The 14,931-nt window shown below is 44.6% G+C and overlaps 1 protein-coding gene across 2 annotated transcripts in view; it reads right to left on the bottom strand.

Moving 5' to 3' along the window:
* The window catches only part of LOC129247044 (protein bark beetle), a 43,788-nt gene that overhangs the window by 12,771 nt on the left and 16,086 nt on the right, over nucleotides 1–14,931 (bottom strand). For both annotated transcript variants that reach the window (XM_054885911.1, XM_054885912.1), the window contains exons 2-3: nucleotides 6,368–6,549; nucleotides 46–6,308 (exon numbers count right to left, since the gene is read on the bottom strand). In XM_054885911.1, coding sequence (XP_054741886.1) covers nucleotides 46–6,308; nucleotides 6,368–6,549 — 6,445 coding nt within the window. The remainder of the gene's footprint in view (nucleotides 1–45; nucleotides 6,309–6,367; nucleotides 6,550–14,931) is intronic.

The following is a 14,931-nucleotide window of genomic DNA, read 5'->3' as shown; positions in this document are numbered from 1 at the left end:
GAATTTGGGGATTCCCTTTCTACAAATCGAATTTTCGCTACTCACATTGTCCCAAAGTCGATATGGGCACAGTTACGATTTCCGCTATGAAACCATGATATTCTGGCGCGCCACTTGCAATCAATTGCAGACTCAGTGTAGGACTCTCAGTTTTGAAAAACTTTCGCTGATTGCCGCTATCCCATTCAATTTTGCCCAAGAAACGTGAAGTCACATTGTAGATGTCGCCATCGAAGAGACGTATCACATCCGTGCGTCCATACTCCTTCGAATGATTGAATAAGTTCGATTGCAACAAACGGAAACCGATCGGTTTGGCGCGATACAGTGAAGTGAATATCTTGACGCAATTGACGGGATTATTGTCATACTTGTAGTAGACCAGCAGCCGTTCTTCCACGGTTAGCACTTTTTGGGGATCGCAAATGTCAACCAGCGAAAAGAGTTTGTATGGTATGTCCAAATCTTTGAGTGGCGTAAAACTAGACTCATCACTTTCGCGACCCTCTCCGGTCAACGAGAGTATATTGATGCCCGCTCCAAAGGCGCTACTAACATTCAGCAAATTTAGATTCATTGTGCCGCTCGGTGCTATATAATTGACGCCATGATGCGCAGAATTGACGAGGGTCACCGAACGTATGGTTGGACTCTTGTGTATCGCTTGTATGGCAGCTGATTTTTGATTGTGCAGTATGCCAGCATTCTCAATACGTATAAACTCCAAATGACTCTCCCGATTGCCGATAGGTCCATGGGAAAGACTATCGTGGAAACGATGCCCGTATTGATTCTCCTCAAAGTCCGAGTTGGCGAAGCGTATGCCACCCCAGTACACCTGATCCTCCGGCGCGCTGTTGCAGCTCACAAACACAAACACATCGTCCCAACGGCATTCATGCCTACGTCCATAAACCTGTCCATTCAAACGTTCTGCGCAATCCTCCATGCGCAACTCATCACCACGACACTCGAGCGGTTGCACCCACGTCCAAATGCGCGTCAACGAATTAGTGTGGTACTCGATGCGGCGATCGTGTCCGTAATACACATTGAGCGGATCAAAACCGAGCTCACGGCACACCACTTGCGCATTCCGTTCGGTGAAACGGCTATCGCAAATGGGCACCCATTGCAAGGTGGTGTGGTTGAAGTACTCGAGAAAGCCTTCGTTGATGCTGTCAAACGAGAGTTGTGGACTCACGGTGCAGTTCTGTGCGTTAGTGCAAAGTCGAATAGAATCGTACGCCTGCGACTGACTCAGATCCTCCACAGCGCGCTTTGTGAGCAATGTATACGACTCATGCGAGCCATTAAAGAATGGGCGCATTACAATTTCCGACTCACGATAGCCGATGGCGCTTAGAGTGCCCAACACAAGAATGCCCACATTTGGCTCGAACTCGATCTGCACGCCATGTTGTATCGAGAGTGTGACACCCGGCATTACAGTGATGTCGGCGAGTATGCGATATGGCTCGGGACGCTTGCGTAGCGTGAGATCTTTGTAAATGCGTCCACCCGACCAACTGTTGAGATCAATAGTCTCGTCGTGTTCATCGATCAGCGAGACGCTCGCATCGAAACTGTCCTCAATGAGGAAGGGCTGATAAATGACGTCTGCATGATCATTCCAAGTATCGAAATCGAATATCTTCGACTCAATATACTTGGCGTCTTTCGATCCCCACCAGTTCTCCGTCGCGTAAAAGTAGTTATTTAAACGTGCAGAGCGCACACCCGCCACCAAATTGTAGTCCATTTGATTTTCCGCAATTAAGTTGCGATAGAGTTTCACATTTTGTATGCCATCCAAACGCACAACAGCACTGGGCAGACGATTCTGTGGACGTACTTTACGTGGTTTGTATCTGCGCATGGGTGCATTACGCAGATTTCCCGCCATAGTGTCGATGCTGTTGCCCTTAATCGTATTGTAGGCGATTATTGCGGGTACCTCACCAAGTATCTCGCTCAAGCTGTCAGCGCGCAGCTCTACGATGAACTTTGCGTTATTACTTTCTATGCGATTGTAATCGAACTTGATGCGCTTCTCCATGCCGCCGAGTGTGATCAGGCTGCGCGGACACTGGTTGCTCAAGAACACATTAGACGTTATATTGAAAACTGTGTAGTGACCGGTGACATCGACGAAGAAGTTGCGATTTCGCTGCCAAGTGCTGTTGGCGAAGTAGACGCTGTGCGTAAAGTTCTCGTTGTATTGCCAAACGTAAGGCAGCTCGACCTGGAAGCCACCGAATGCATTGTCCTCAACAGTAGTGTCCTGCACCACATAGTGGAAGAGATTGTTTGAAGAGCGCAAGTCCTTCGAGAGCTGCCTAATGCCATGGCCATTTTGTGTAATCATCGAGCTATTCACATGTATGGTGATCTCAGAAATGTTGCTGTACTGCACATCCCAGTATGGTGACTTCACCAGCAGAGCCTCGCGAAAGTTCGAACTGATCTCCGAATTCACAATCTTGATGGACTCATTCGCCTTGCGCAAATAGTACTCACCGTTATCGCCTACATAGCGATTGTAGTAGTAGGCCGCAATACCGCGAAAGTTTTTCTGTATCTTTGTCGAGCGTATGCTGAGCGTGGGCACAGGACCACTAACTACTTTATTGCGTATATTCTGTATTGGTGCAGTCACGGTCGACAAACGCAATACGGTGCCGCCTAGAGCATTAGCGCCACTCTCATAGTAGATGATGATGCCGTAGCTGCTGCTCGTCGTAGGAAATACATTTATATCGCGATTGAGCAGCCACAAAGCGGAACGCTTATTCTCTGTTTGTGAGTCGAGTATGGAAATGTGTTCTGTGGAAAGGTTTTGTATGGGATTCAGCAGTTGTATGCCGAGCACATAGCCAGCCGGGCAACGCACAACTATCTTGCGCGTGATCGACTCACCGCGCACAGGTTCGGTGCGTATGTACTTATTTTGCCAAGTGTCCAAGTCGATCTGTCCCTCATCTCGCGGCAATACATAGGGATCATAGTCGGCTTCGAAGTAGTTGAAATCAACAGCCATTTTAAACCACCCGCCGAGCTCGTTCTGTTCGATCGCTGAAATGACGGGGTCATGAAAGATGCCACTATCGCGATTGTTCTTTATTATGGAGCCTTGTATGCGCAAATCCAACTGCTTCAAGCTGATGCCATTGCCACGATTGCTTACAAACTCACAGTTTTTGATATTATTCACCGACTTGCCGCCGTAGATGTCTGCGTAGATAACACCCAAACCATCTTGCAGATTATCCACTACGCGCACGTTCTCGAGATTGTGACGCGCAAAATCCATTTGTATGGCCGGCTTAAATACGTTCGTGGTGTAGTCGAAGAGACCCGCCTTCTCAATGGTCAAATACTGCAAATCTGCGCGCTCGGCCAGCATGCTAAAACGCACACCCGCCCACGCGCCCTCATAACAACGCATGCCCACATCATTTTCATGTGTACATGAATTCTCGAACTCACCACGCGTCAAATACTCCGCATGACACTTGGTAATGTCGAGGTCGTGCTCAGTGCAACGCACATTCGAAACAATCACATCCTCTGTTACGCCTACAGTGGGCATTTGTGAGCGATGCAGCCGCCAGTCGCGTGGGTTGAGCGTATAACCGAGGTGGTGGCACACGAGCGCTGCATTCAACACCGTCCAACCATAGTCGCAAACCGTGCCCCAGCGGCCATCCAAATAGACCTGCAGGCGGCCCTCGTAATCACCAGCACCACCAACGAGTCGCACAGGCACACGAGGCGGCTCATTCTTCTCTATTATCGACTCCGTCTCGATGTCAATAATGTCGACATCAAGCTGTTCTACGTCCGTGGAATTATCCATGGCAATGACAGTTTCACGCTTCAGCGTAAAGAATATGTCGTCTGGCCGACGACCGCGCGCCTCCAACTTGCCGGCAACCATCATGCCAACGCTCGGCTCAAACTTGAGCGTGACGCCTGGTTGTAGCGTGAGCTTGCCACCTGGCCGTATGTTGATATCCTTTGTGACACGGTAAGTGCCGGAGGAGAGTATTTCTTGACCATCAATTTCACCGCCAATCAGATCGGAGCCCTCTTGCGAGAAACGCGGCACCAGCGTGGACATGGTAATCATTGTCGTGGAGCCAGGGTTTGAGCTGTGCAATAGATAGGGTATATACTGTATCTTGGCTAGATTGTAGCGATTGTTGCGATGGAAGAGACGCGCGAAAATCTTGTTCTCATCCGAGTGACCCAACCAATTGTAAGTGGCATTGATTATCTGACTCTGATCGCTCAGCTGCGAGCCCACTTCGTAGGCCGAGTCCAAGTTGTGCAGTATGTTGCGGTAGATGTCCACATTGCTTGAGGCCACCACCACAGCGGCGGCCACACGACAGCGTGGATTGAGCCGACCTGAGCCATCACTGCCTTCACTACCCTCTATCAGCGGCCCGAAGGGTTCGGCGATCTTGTTGTCGCGCACAAAATTGCGCGTGAAAAGCAGGGACTGCAATTCACGTGTGCTGTAGGGCGAAAGTCCTAGCGATACGACATAGACGCCGCTGTTGCGCCGAAAGAAGTTACTCTGTATCAACAGGCGCACCGGCATGAAATTAAACTCCTGAAAGATGTAGTCGTTGCGTATGTATATGGCACCATAAGTGCCCAGACGAAAGTGGTTAAATTCAATTTTTCCTTGCAAATTGAGCGCCGGACTGAGAAATATTGAATTTTTCTGGCTGTAGTCGAAGGTGTTGTGCCCAATTTGCAACTGCATATTCGGCTCTCTGTTGGGCGTGAACCGCCAGCAGGATTCCACGAACACATCATTGTACAGACTGCCATTGAAGCTGTTGCCGGTGATATTCACCCAAATCGGTTGACTACAATTGCCGTGAAAGAAACCAGTTTCTAAGTTGCCGCCAATTTTTGAGTATTCCAGAGTCGTGGTTTGGTTGAAGGGTATGTATTCGACGCGATCCGGCGCGGTGGTGTCATTCAGCCACACTGCCACACCATAGCCTTTATTCGCTTGTATGGTGCTACGCGATATATTACGATTACCGCCATAGTAAGTGATGTTGACGCCACCACCCTGATTGAATGTAATGTTGCTGCTCGTAATGTTCACATCGCCCGCGCCGCTGGTCACATGCACGCCCGACACATGTCCATTGCCGGAGACGAAGCTGCCGTGCACATGCAGCTTGGAGCGTATGTTGTCGATTGCGATGCCACGCCCACCATTATCCTCCACCACAGAGTTCGCAACGCGCAAGTCGTACGCGCGTGTATCACCCGAGGTGAGCCGTAAGAAGCCATTCACTTCTTGGCGCGCATCCGCCTGTATGCGTATGAAGAGTTTCTCACGATTGCTGGTAACACTCTGCGGACGCGTGTAGTTGCGTGCTTTCCAAGCGAACAGCATGCGATCGCTTTCCGATGTGCCGTCGAAGATCTCCACTGACGCCGTCTCATTATTGCGCAACATGAACGATTCGAAGTGCACAGTGAGGAGGTAGCCTGGACGCGTGAAAAAGTATTTGCCGCACACCTTCTCCGACCCGGCGTAGTATTTTTGCGTGAATGACAGCGTAATGGGGTAGGTTTGTCCGGAAGTTGTGGGCAGCGTGCAAAAGTCATAGATAGATGCGCGATCCATGCGTTCGTTGGCGCGCAAATCATGCCCCACATACTTGACGCCATCCGCTACATTCTGCACAATATTGCAACCGTCCAATTGCACCATACCTTGGCTGGAGTTCACGAACACACCAATGCCATTATTTTTCCGCACAGTTACGTTCTGCATGACGAAGCCACCAAGCGGCAAGGTCGCATTGAAGCCGGTGTAGGCCGAATGGCTAACTACAACATGTTGCATGACGGGCGGCAGACCGATCGCCTCCACAGCGGAATTGACGCTGAAGTCACGTCCAACACCTGCATAAGTAATGTCCACATAGCGGAGGGTGGACTGTGACAGCGCTGTATAGACAATATTATTATTGCCAAGTGTTTTGGTGGCCGGTGCATTTTCGAAGTAGAGTCCACGCCAATGACTGAGCGGTGTGTTGTGCACGGGCCGGCATTGTATGCCGATATCGTTGTGGTAGTCACACACGCCGGAGCCAAGTTGTCGCGACGACCAAGCGCAAGCCCATAGTGTGTTCTCGCTACCTTTGCAGCGCGGCTGCTCGTAGAGTAGACGTGGATGGTAGCCCGGTGTGCGTTCGACCCAATTCCAAAAGTGGCCACCAGCGTAGCCCATTTGGCGACAAGCGACGGCATAGTCCACGAGCGTCCAACTAAGCGAGTATAAAGGAAAAGTTTATTTGGGCGCTAAAAATGGTTTGAAGCTACTCACTTTCTGGAATTGGTGCAGACATCGCGCCACGTGCCTTTGTGATAAATCTGCAAACGACCCTCTAAAGGTGTGGGCCCATCGACTAAACGCGCGCCACGCACTTCCGCATCCAGAATATCTATTCCTTTGATGGCTATTGATTGGCCCTCCGCTGTTAAAGTAATGCGCGATGTGGGTGTGCCCTGAAATAAAAATTTATATAAAAATTATTGGGAATTATTAAATTAAAGAAAAGGAAAAATGAAGTGAAAGTTATGACTACGAAGAAATCACTGTTTATACATATTTGTAATTGAAATAAATATTTTTAACCCATTTACGCTATATTCGTTCACTTAATAAGCACCTGCACTTCTCCACCTGCTTATGACATTGAAAGCTAATATTGCTTGCATAGTATGGCCTCCTAGGAGCCACGAGAAAACACCCTTCAATGAGCACACTGAGCTGTAAGGCCCAAGACTGAATTCCCCCAAGCAACTTCTTCAACGAGTGCTCCATATTCCTGCTTAAGGAGCGCAGCTAACTTCAATTTCTACTTCAAATTATGATATTATTATTATGAGGAGATTTAGCACTACGACATGAAATATTTATTTTGCTACCATCATGAATTCAGAGTATTTCTCTAAGCTCAATTTCCACAATAAATTTTTGCACTTATCCTATTTCAGCTTTCCTATTTGAGCTTGCCAGGATGAGGACTAATTGGCCTCAGAAACCTCCTACCCGGTCATCGGCTTCCCCCTGGCAGTTGTTAAAGGGGATCTGCACAAAATATTTCGCAGGAAAGCGCAGAAAAGATGGAGCTCCATTTCTTCATGTGCTATTTCGAAAACCTTTTGGTCCCAGTACTATATACGAAGGACTCAGAAAGTCCTTTGGACTCCTTTCCATTCAATTTCCAAACTCGGAGGCTGCGTTTACCAGTCACTGGACGATCGGTACACACACGGAAAAGCTAGGTTTACCATATAACCCCCATTGCAGAAGCTGTGGGGACCTTTCAGAGAAGGAGACTGCACTTTCTCTCCATTATAAAAACAGCTCTAGTTGGCTGTAGATATCTGCTTGTTGTAGGTCTTATAATGGTATCAAAACGGCGCTTTAGTGCTACTTGAGGAGTGCCAGACTGGCACTTCAACCATTTCACCTACCTACCTACCTATTTTATTGAATTTTTTCCTCCTCTGGTAAAATATGTTTACCTAGGTGTTTTGCCCCTTTCATGCATCAGTGCTGGGCACGATGCCAGTATATGTTTGGCGGTTTCATCTTTCCCTCTACAGAACTTTCAATTTCCACAGGAGTACATATATTCCCCCTAGAATGCCTTGTTAGAAAGTAGTGAAGGCCCAGTGAAGCCCCATGTTTTAGGCTACAGTTTCAAGCCTGGATGGCTAGTTTTAAGCTGTCTAGACAACGAAACGGTAGCCTGGACTAAGGAAGCTATAAGGTTGTGGACGAGGCAGAAATGTTAAAGGCTGCAATCTTTGTTGCCTACTTCCCAAGCTTATCTCCCTGACCTAAAGAGCTCCCTGGCCTTAGCTCCCTGGTCAACGAATGGCGAGTACTATACCGCCTTCAAAAAGGTGAACTGGTGGAACTCGTAATTGCTCTGGACCCTAGTTCAGCTGGAAAAGTCGAAAAGCGAGGCAACAAGGCTTCTGACGGCTTTGGCAGTGTCCTCAGATCTAGGCTAAAGGGCGCCAGAACAAGAAGTGATAATGCGGTAAAGATGCCGGGCATTAGCCATCAACTCCCGCAGCAACTCGAGCTCAGTTGAGCATCCAGAAACCTAAAACGAGGCTCAATTTCTCTAAGCCTAAAACCAAAGGCGGGAAGTGGCAAAGAAAAAAACCATCCGCTCTTTCTGGTCGGCTCTGAGCTAAAAGGGTGGTAAGGTTTGGAAGGGCCAGTCTGGGAAATAATGTGCCAGGCTTCACTCCAAAAGCTATACAAGCGCTGGAGTCAGTTTCACTGTCTCCAAATAAATCTCCACCGCGCAGAAAGAGCCTCAATCAGTCTCGGTGCCTGATATTTGGAGAAAATGTGTCAAGTCATACAGGAACCATGGGTCTCATACGGAAGCGTCAAAGGTTTGCAGGCAAAAACTTGTAAGTAGATTTACAATACCAATGTTCAGTTTCTTCCAATTTCAGAGCTCATACAACGTAATCTGGTGGCAGTACAGGCAGAAGTGCCCAGTGCCCGAGGATGAAGAGTGATTGTCCTGGCCTCGCTATATCTTCCAGGTGATGTGGAGGATGCTGTTTCTCGCGAATTACAGCAGCTAATAGGCTATTGTCGCAAACAAAATCTCCAATGGGGTATATGCTGCAATATCAATGCGCATCACACGGTTTGGAGGAGCACGGACATTAACGTAAGAGTCACTTTTTGATTCATTACTACTAATAATTTTATGGTAGCAAATAAAGGCGATAAGCCGACCTTTATAAATGTAATAAATAATAGTCCTGGATCTCACTCTTTTATATCAAATAGCATTTCAAATTGGAGAGTATTAAATGAAGTTTTACGGAGAATCTGGAGAAAACGGGACTGCTTTTGCTGGACACTCACTTTCCGGAGTGTATTATGGTGATCAAGGACAGAGAAGATATCGGGCACATTCGGTTCTTAATATCTACAAGTAGGAAACTCGCCTTGAGCCGTACAAATTGTGAACAAAAGCAGTGAACAAAACCAAATGTTGGATCTCACCTCTTAATCCATTTAAATCGCCAGGTGTTGATAACATACAGCCCTGCCTACTTCAGCACGGCGTGAATGTATTAGCGTCGGTCTTAGCATATATTTTATGGATAAGTCTGAAATTAGGTACAATGCCTAAGAATTGAAGTAAAGCTGGCGTAGTTTTCTTTCCGAAAGCTGACAAAAGGCAGGCCATACCTCAAAAGCCTTTCGACACATAAGCTTAAACTTCTTTCCTACTTAAAGTAATCAAAAAAGTAATTATAACCAAATTCTTAACTACGGCTTTTACCCTCAAGCGTGGAAAACTTCCTATATCGTACCAATTTTGAAACCCAATAAACCTCCTACTTCTGTTGAAAGCTATAGGCCCATCTCTCTGTTATCATGCCTGGGTAAACTAATGGAAAAACTGGTTGCAAATAGGTTGATGTGGTATATTAAGAACAACAAAGTTATTAGTTCTAACCAGGTTGCATATAAAAAGGGGAGTGGCACAATTGATGCCCTTTTGCACCTTGACTATGTCGTCACAAACGCACTCTCAACAAGAAACCATGTTTCACTTCTAGCAATCGATTTGGAGAAGGCTTTCAACCGAATCGGAGTGCATATCATTTTGAAACAATTAACTAAGTTGAAGGTTGGTTCCAAAATTATAAACTTTGTTAAAAGTTTTCTCACTAACAGAAAATGCAGAGTGAGAATAAATGGTTTTGCCTCAATTATTGTAAATCTAGAGAATAGAATGCCACAAGGGTCTCCACTCTCCGCGCTTCTTTTTATAATAGCGTTCGATGAAATTGCCAAGCTGTCAGCGAACTATCCCAGTATAGAATGTTAGCTCTACGCCGACGATGTTATCTTTTTCACGAAAAATGCTAATCTTCTTTCAGTCTCGCGTATTTTCGAAAGCATTCTCCGAGACATAATGACAGGGTTCTCAACCTCAGGCACATCAATTTCTTTCGAAAAATCCAAAACTTTGCACATTTGCAAAAAATCTAGTTGCTCTGGGTTGCCTACACAATTTTTTGGCCATTCCATAATCGCAAACAAATAATTCCGAAACATCAGTTTGGTTTCAGGAATGAGCATTCGACAATTGAGCAAGTCTATAGACTTGTCGAAAAAATACAAATCTGTTCAGCAGTTTTCCTGGACATATCACAAGCCTTCGACCAAGGCCTACTTTTTAAAATAAAAAAGAAATTACCACTAAATGCCTATTTGCTCCTTAAATCATATCTAAACCAACGAATGTTCTACGTAAATTACGAAAATGAAATTTCCAATTTCCAACAAATTAAAGCTGGGGTCCCACAAGGCAGTATACTAGGTCCAATCCTGTACTTAATTTTTACACACGATCTGCCAACCACAAAAGGTGTACTAACTGGCACTTTTGCCGATGACACCGCTATTATGGCGACAGCAGTGGATCCCGTAGAAGCCTCTTATATGCTCCAAATAAGCATAAATAAAATCTCCAAATGGCTCCGGAGCTGGCGGTTGAAAGTAAACGAACATAAATCCCAACACGTAACCTTTACCACAAAAAGAACCACCTGCCCACAAATCAACTTAAACCGTATTCCAATTCCGCAATGTGATAGTGCTAAATATCTCGGCATTCATTTGGATAAAAGGCTTACGTGGAACGCGCATATCTTTACAAAAAGGAAAGCTCTAGGTTTAATATTTCGTAATATGTACTGGCTGCTAAACCGCAAATCCACCCTCTCAATGGACAACAAACTTATCCTCTACAAATCTGTCATAAAACCAGTCTGGACTTACTGAATACAACTGTGGGGAACTGCGTCAAATTCAAACTTGGAAATCCTGCAGCGTTTTCAGTCCAAGACTCTACGCACCCTAGTCAACGCTCCGTGGTACGTGACAAATGCCCAAATTCATCGAGACCTAGACATCCCTTCAATAAAAGAGGAAATACAAAATGTAACCAGTAAATACCGAAATCGACTTCAATCGCACCCAAATGAACTGGCCTCTACCCTCATGTCACCATCATGTGTTTTTTTAAGGTTGAAAAGAAAAACACCAATTCAGCTCGTCCAAGAGCCATCTATAAAATATTGAATTTATTTAATAGAAAGGATATTTCACTGGAAATATTCCTTTAATACTAAAATCAAAGCCACTCTTAAATGTAACCAAATATTTGTAAAATGTCTTCTAAGAATTGTAAGTATAGACAGAATACAAAATAAAGTTTTAAATAAATAAAAAAAAAAAAAAAAATTCCATAATGTCAGTAAAAGAAATAAAAATTCTAGGTGTAATTATAGACTCTAAGTATAAGTTTAAAAAACATTGTACAATAAATACATAAAGGATTGCATTATGACACGGTTACATATAATTAAATACCTATCTTCTAAGAAATCTTTTGTACATCCGTCTTCACTTGTTCATGCATGCAGAGCACTCATCCTATCAAAAATCGATTACGGCCTTCCAATATACGGAAACACAGATAAACGCTCAATTAGTCAAATATCATCGCCTTATTACTCTGCGATACGTAGGGGCATTAGAGCGTTCCCAACTACATCACTTCGAAACGTGTTTGCGGAAACAGGTTTGCCAAAGATTCCAGATCGGATCGAAGACAGACTCATAAACCTTTACCAAAACTACTTTTCACCTACAATGTCAATCTTATTAAAGATTTCAGAAACGCATCTTTAAGAAAAAGGCATCCTAAAATTACGTCGGTTGTAGTCAAATGTTTCAGCTTGCAAAGAAGCCTTGAACTGCCGTGTACCATTCGCTACCGCACAGCTGAAACGCAACCTCCATGGACAATACACAAAACTCCATTTGCCATCAACACGCTGCAGCGACCAAAAGAACATACAGCGAAGGAGATTTACAAAGCACTGTTTACATCCGAAAAGGAAAAGTACTCCAAACAGGGATGGAATTTTATATTTACAGATGGATCGAAAACCCAAACTTCAACATCTTTTGGCGTTACAAAGGAAAACGGGGACACGATCAAACATGTTTTTTTGCACCCAATATGCTCTGCTTTTACAGCAGAAACAGTGGCATTGTTGGAAGCTTCCATTTATGCCAAACAAAGTAAAGGCAAAATAATTATATGCACAGATAGTCAATAATGCATCAATGCCATCGGTTGCCCACACACGATCAAACTCATATAAATACAATTAGAAATATTCTCATAAGCTATCCAAACAAAATTTAGCTAATGTGGGTTCCAGGACATTCGGGGTTACCGGCAATGAAAACCCTGATGCCGCAGCTAGAAGCGTTTCTAATCTACCGTCAATACTTCATAAATGCTACTCTAAAAGTGACATCCTCCTAGAGATTACAAAACAACGGCGCATTTATCTGTTAGATAACTGGAAAAACTACCAACACCACTACGCTTTCTTAAATCCTTCTAGATCAAAGATATCACTTCCTTCCGACCTTCCATTAAAAGTTCTCAAACCGTACTCGCGCCTACGCCTGGGCCACACTATTCTCACACATGCACACCTCCTCCTACGCACGCTGCCAGCCGATTGCCTCTTTTGTGACGAAACCGCAACCTTAGATCACAATCTACAATCTTGTCGAAATCTACACACTTCTAGACAACAGTTCTTTGGATCCTCTCCCGCACTGGATTTTCTTAAAGAGCCATCTGCAAGTAATATTATATACTGACTGTCTACAAATTTCTAAAAGCCAACGACTTGTTAAGACGGATCTAACATTTACCTTTGTTTATTTTATTTAGTTGTAAGCATTTAAATAAAGGTTGTCAAAAAAGTCTTGCGGTATTTTTATTGAATTTTCAATTGTTCATAAAATTGGTTATAATAATGCGATTTAAGTCAAATATGCGCCGTTTTGTTCGATGACGAGTTCTCAACGAGATGCCAACTTCATAATGCCCCTCTTATAGAAGCTCCCTTCCCTATTGTCAAAAAGCTCGGAGAGCCAATTTTCACAGGACTCTCTTGTGGACAACTTCCGACTACCAACCTCGTTCACCATGGACAGAAATAGGTGGTAATCACTTGGTGCGAGATCCGGACTATACGGTGGATGCAAAAGAACCTCCCATCCGAGCTCCCGGAGCTTCTGGCGCGTCACCAAAGATGTGTGTGGCCTGGCGTTGTCCTGATGGACGACAATTCGGCCTCTGTTGATCAAAGATGGCCTCTTCTGCATGAGTGCTGCATTCAAGCGGTCCAGTTGTTGGCAGTACAAGTCCGAATTGACCGTTTGGCCATAGGGGAGCAGTTCATAGTGGATGATTCCCTGCCAATCCCACCAAACACACAGAAGAACCTTCCTGGCCGTCAATCCAGGCTTGGCCACCGTCTGGGCAGCTTCACCGTTTTTCGACCACGACCGTTTGCGCTTCACGTTGTCGTAAGTGACCCACTTTTCATCACCAGTCACCATCCGCTTCAAAAACGGGTCGATTTTGTTGCGATTCAGAAGCGATTCGCATGCATCCATATGGGCAAAAATGTTTTTTTGCGTCAAGTCGTGTGGCACCCATACATCGAGCTTCTTTTTGAATCCATGCTTCTTCAAATGGTTTATAACGGTTTGATGATCATGCCCAGCTCTTGGCCAATGCTACGGCTGCTACTATGCCGGTCTCTTTCGATCAATTCAGCGATTTTATCGCAATTTTTGACGACAGGCCTTCCGGACTGTGGCGCATCTTCGATCACCTCTGCACCAGAACGAAAACGTTGAAACCATCGTTGTGCGGTGGAAATGGAAACTGTATCGGGTCCATAAACTGCACAAATTTTATTGGCAGCATGAGATGCATTTTTGCCTTTATCGTAGTAGTACTGTAAAATATGCCGTATTTTCTCTTTATTAATAAAACACGTGTTAGCACGTGAAAAGAGCTTTCCAATGCGACGAATACAACTAGAACTACGCGCTTGCAAAGACAAGCTTGCGGAAATACCGCAAGACTTTTGGCCAACCTTTATGATAATTACTTAACGTTAGACCTTATTTAAAGTACATTTACATTTTTTGTTATCAGACAGCCGATGGCCCATGCTGCTAGTGCTGCTGCCTCCTTATATTTGTATAACTTGTTGTTATACAAATTTAATAATAATAATAAAGTAATTGATCAATACATTAAAGACGACTTTCTGAATCATTCGTCTCTCCATGTTAAACAATACGCAGTCTGAGGCTGCTATAGATAGCCTTACGAGTAAGATTGAAAAGCGTTGGTTGGTAAAAAAAATGCCCTCTGCACATCGGTTGACATTTTTTCAGCTGTATTGAGGAAGGCATGGTTAGGAAGGAAATATAATATATAGGCTAAATATAATGTGAAACTGGGTCGAAAAGATTATGTGTCAGTTCAACCAAAGCATGCACCCAAGGAGGTGTTTTATCACCGCTCCTTTGGCTATTGGTTACCGAGCTTTTACAAACTCTTGATGATCTCGGATATGTAAGTTCAGGGCTTTGCTGAAGATCTAGTTATTATGGTTAGAGGAAAGTTTGACTCTCCTATAGTCGATCGTATGCAATTAGCTCTCGACATGGTGCAAGATTAGTGTCAAGACAAAGGACTCTCGATAAATCCGAACAGTGCATGTCTTAGTGGGATGATAACTAGTTCAATCTACAAAGCCTTGTTAGAATTTTTACGACGATTCTAAAAATACGGATTTTTTAGTATTCGAGCTTTTTCAAATCTGAGTTTTGAGTTTCTGCTCAAATGAGTTACAAGCAATTCAAGGATGATACAGGGTGCGCCAACTTTTATGTCGGTATGAAAACATTGAATAGCTTTGAAAAAAAAAACA

Source organism: Anastrepha obliqua, chromosome 5 (assembly GCF_027943255.1).
Source record: "Anastrepha obliqua isolate idAnaObli1 chromosome 5, idAnaObli1_1.0, whole genome shotgun sequence".
Lineage (NCBI taxonomy): Eukaryota > Metazoa > Arthropoda > Insecta > Diptera > Tephritidae > Anastrepha > Anastrepha obliqua.
This window is presented reverse-complemented; position numbering and strand designations above follow the sequence as displayed.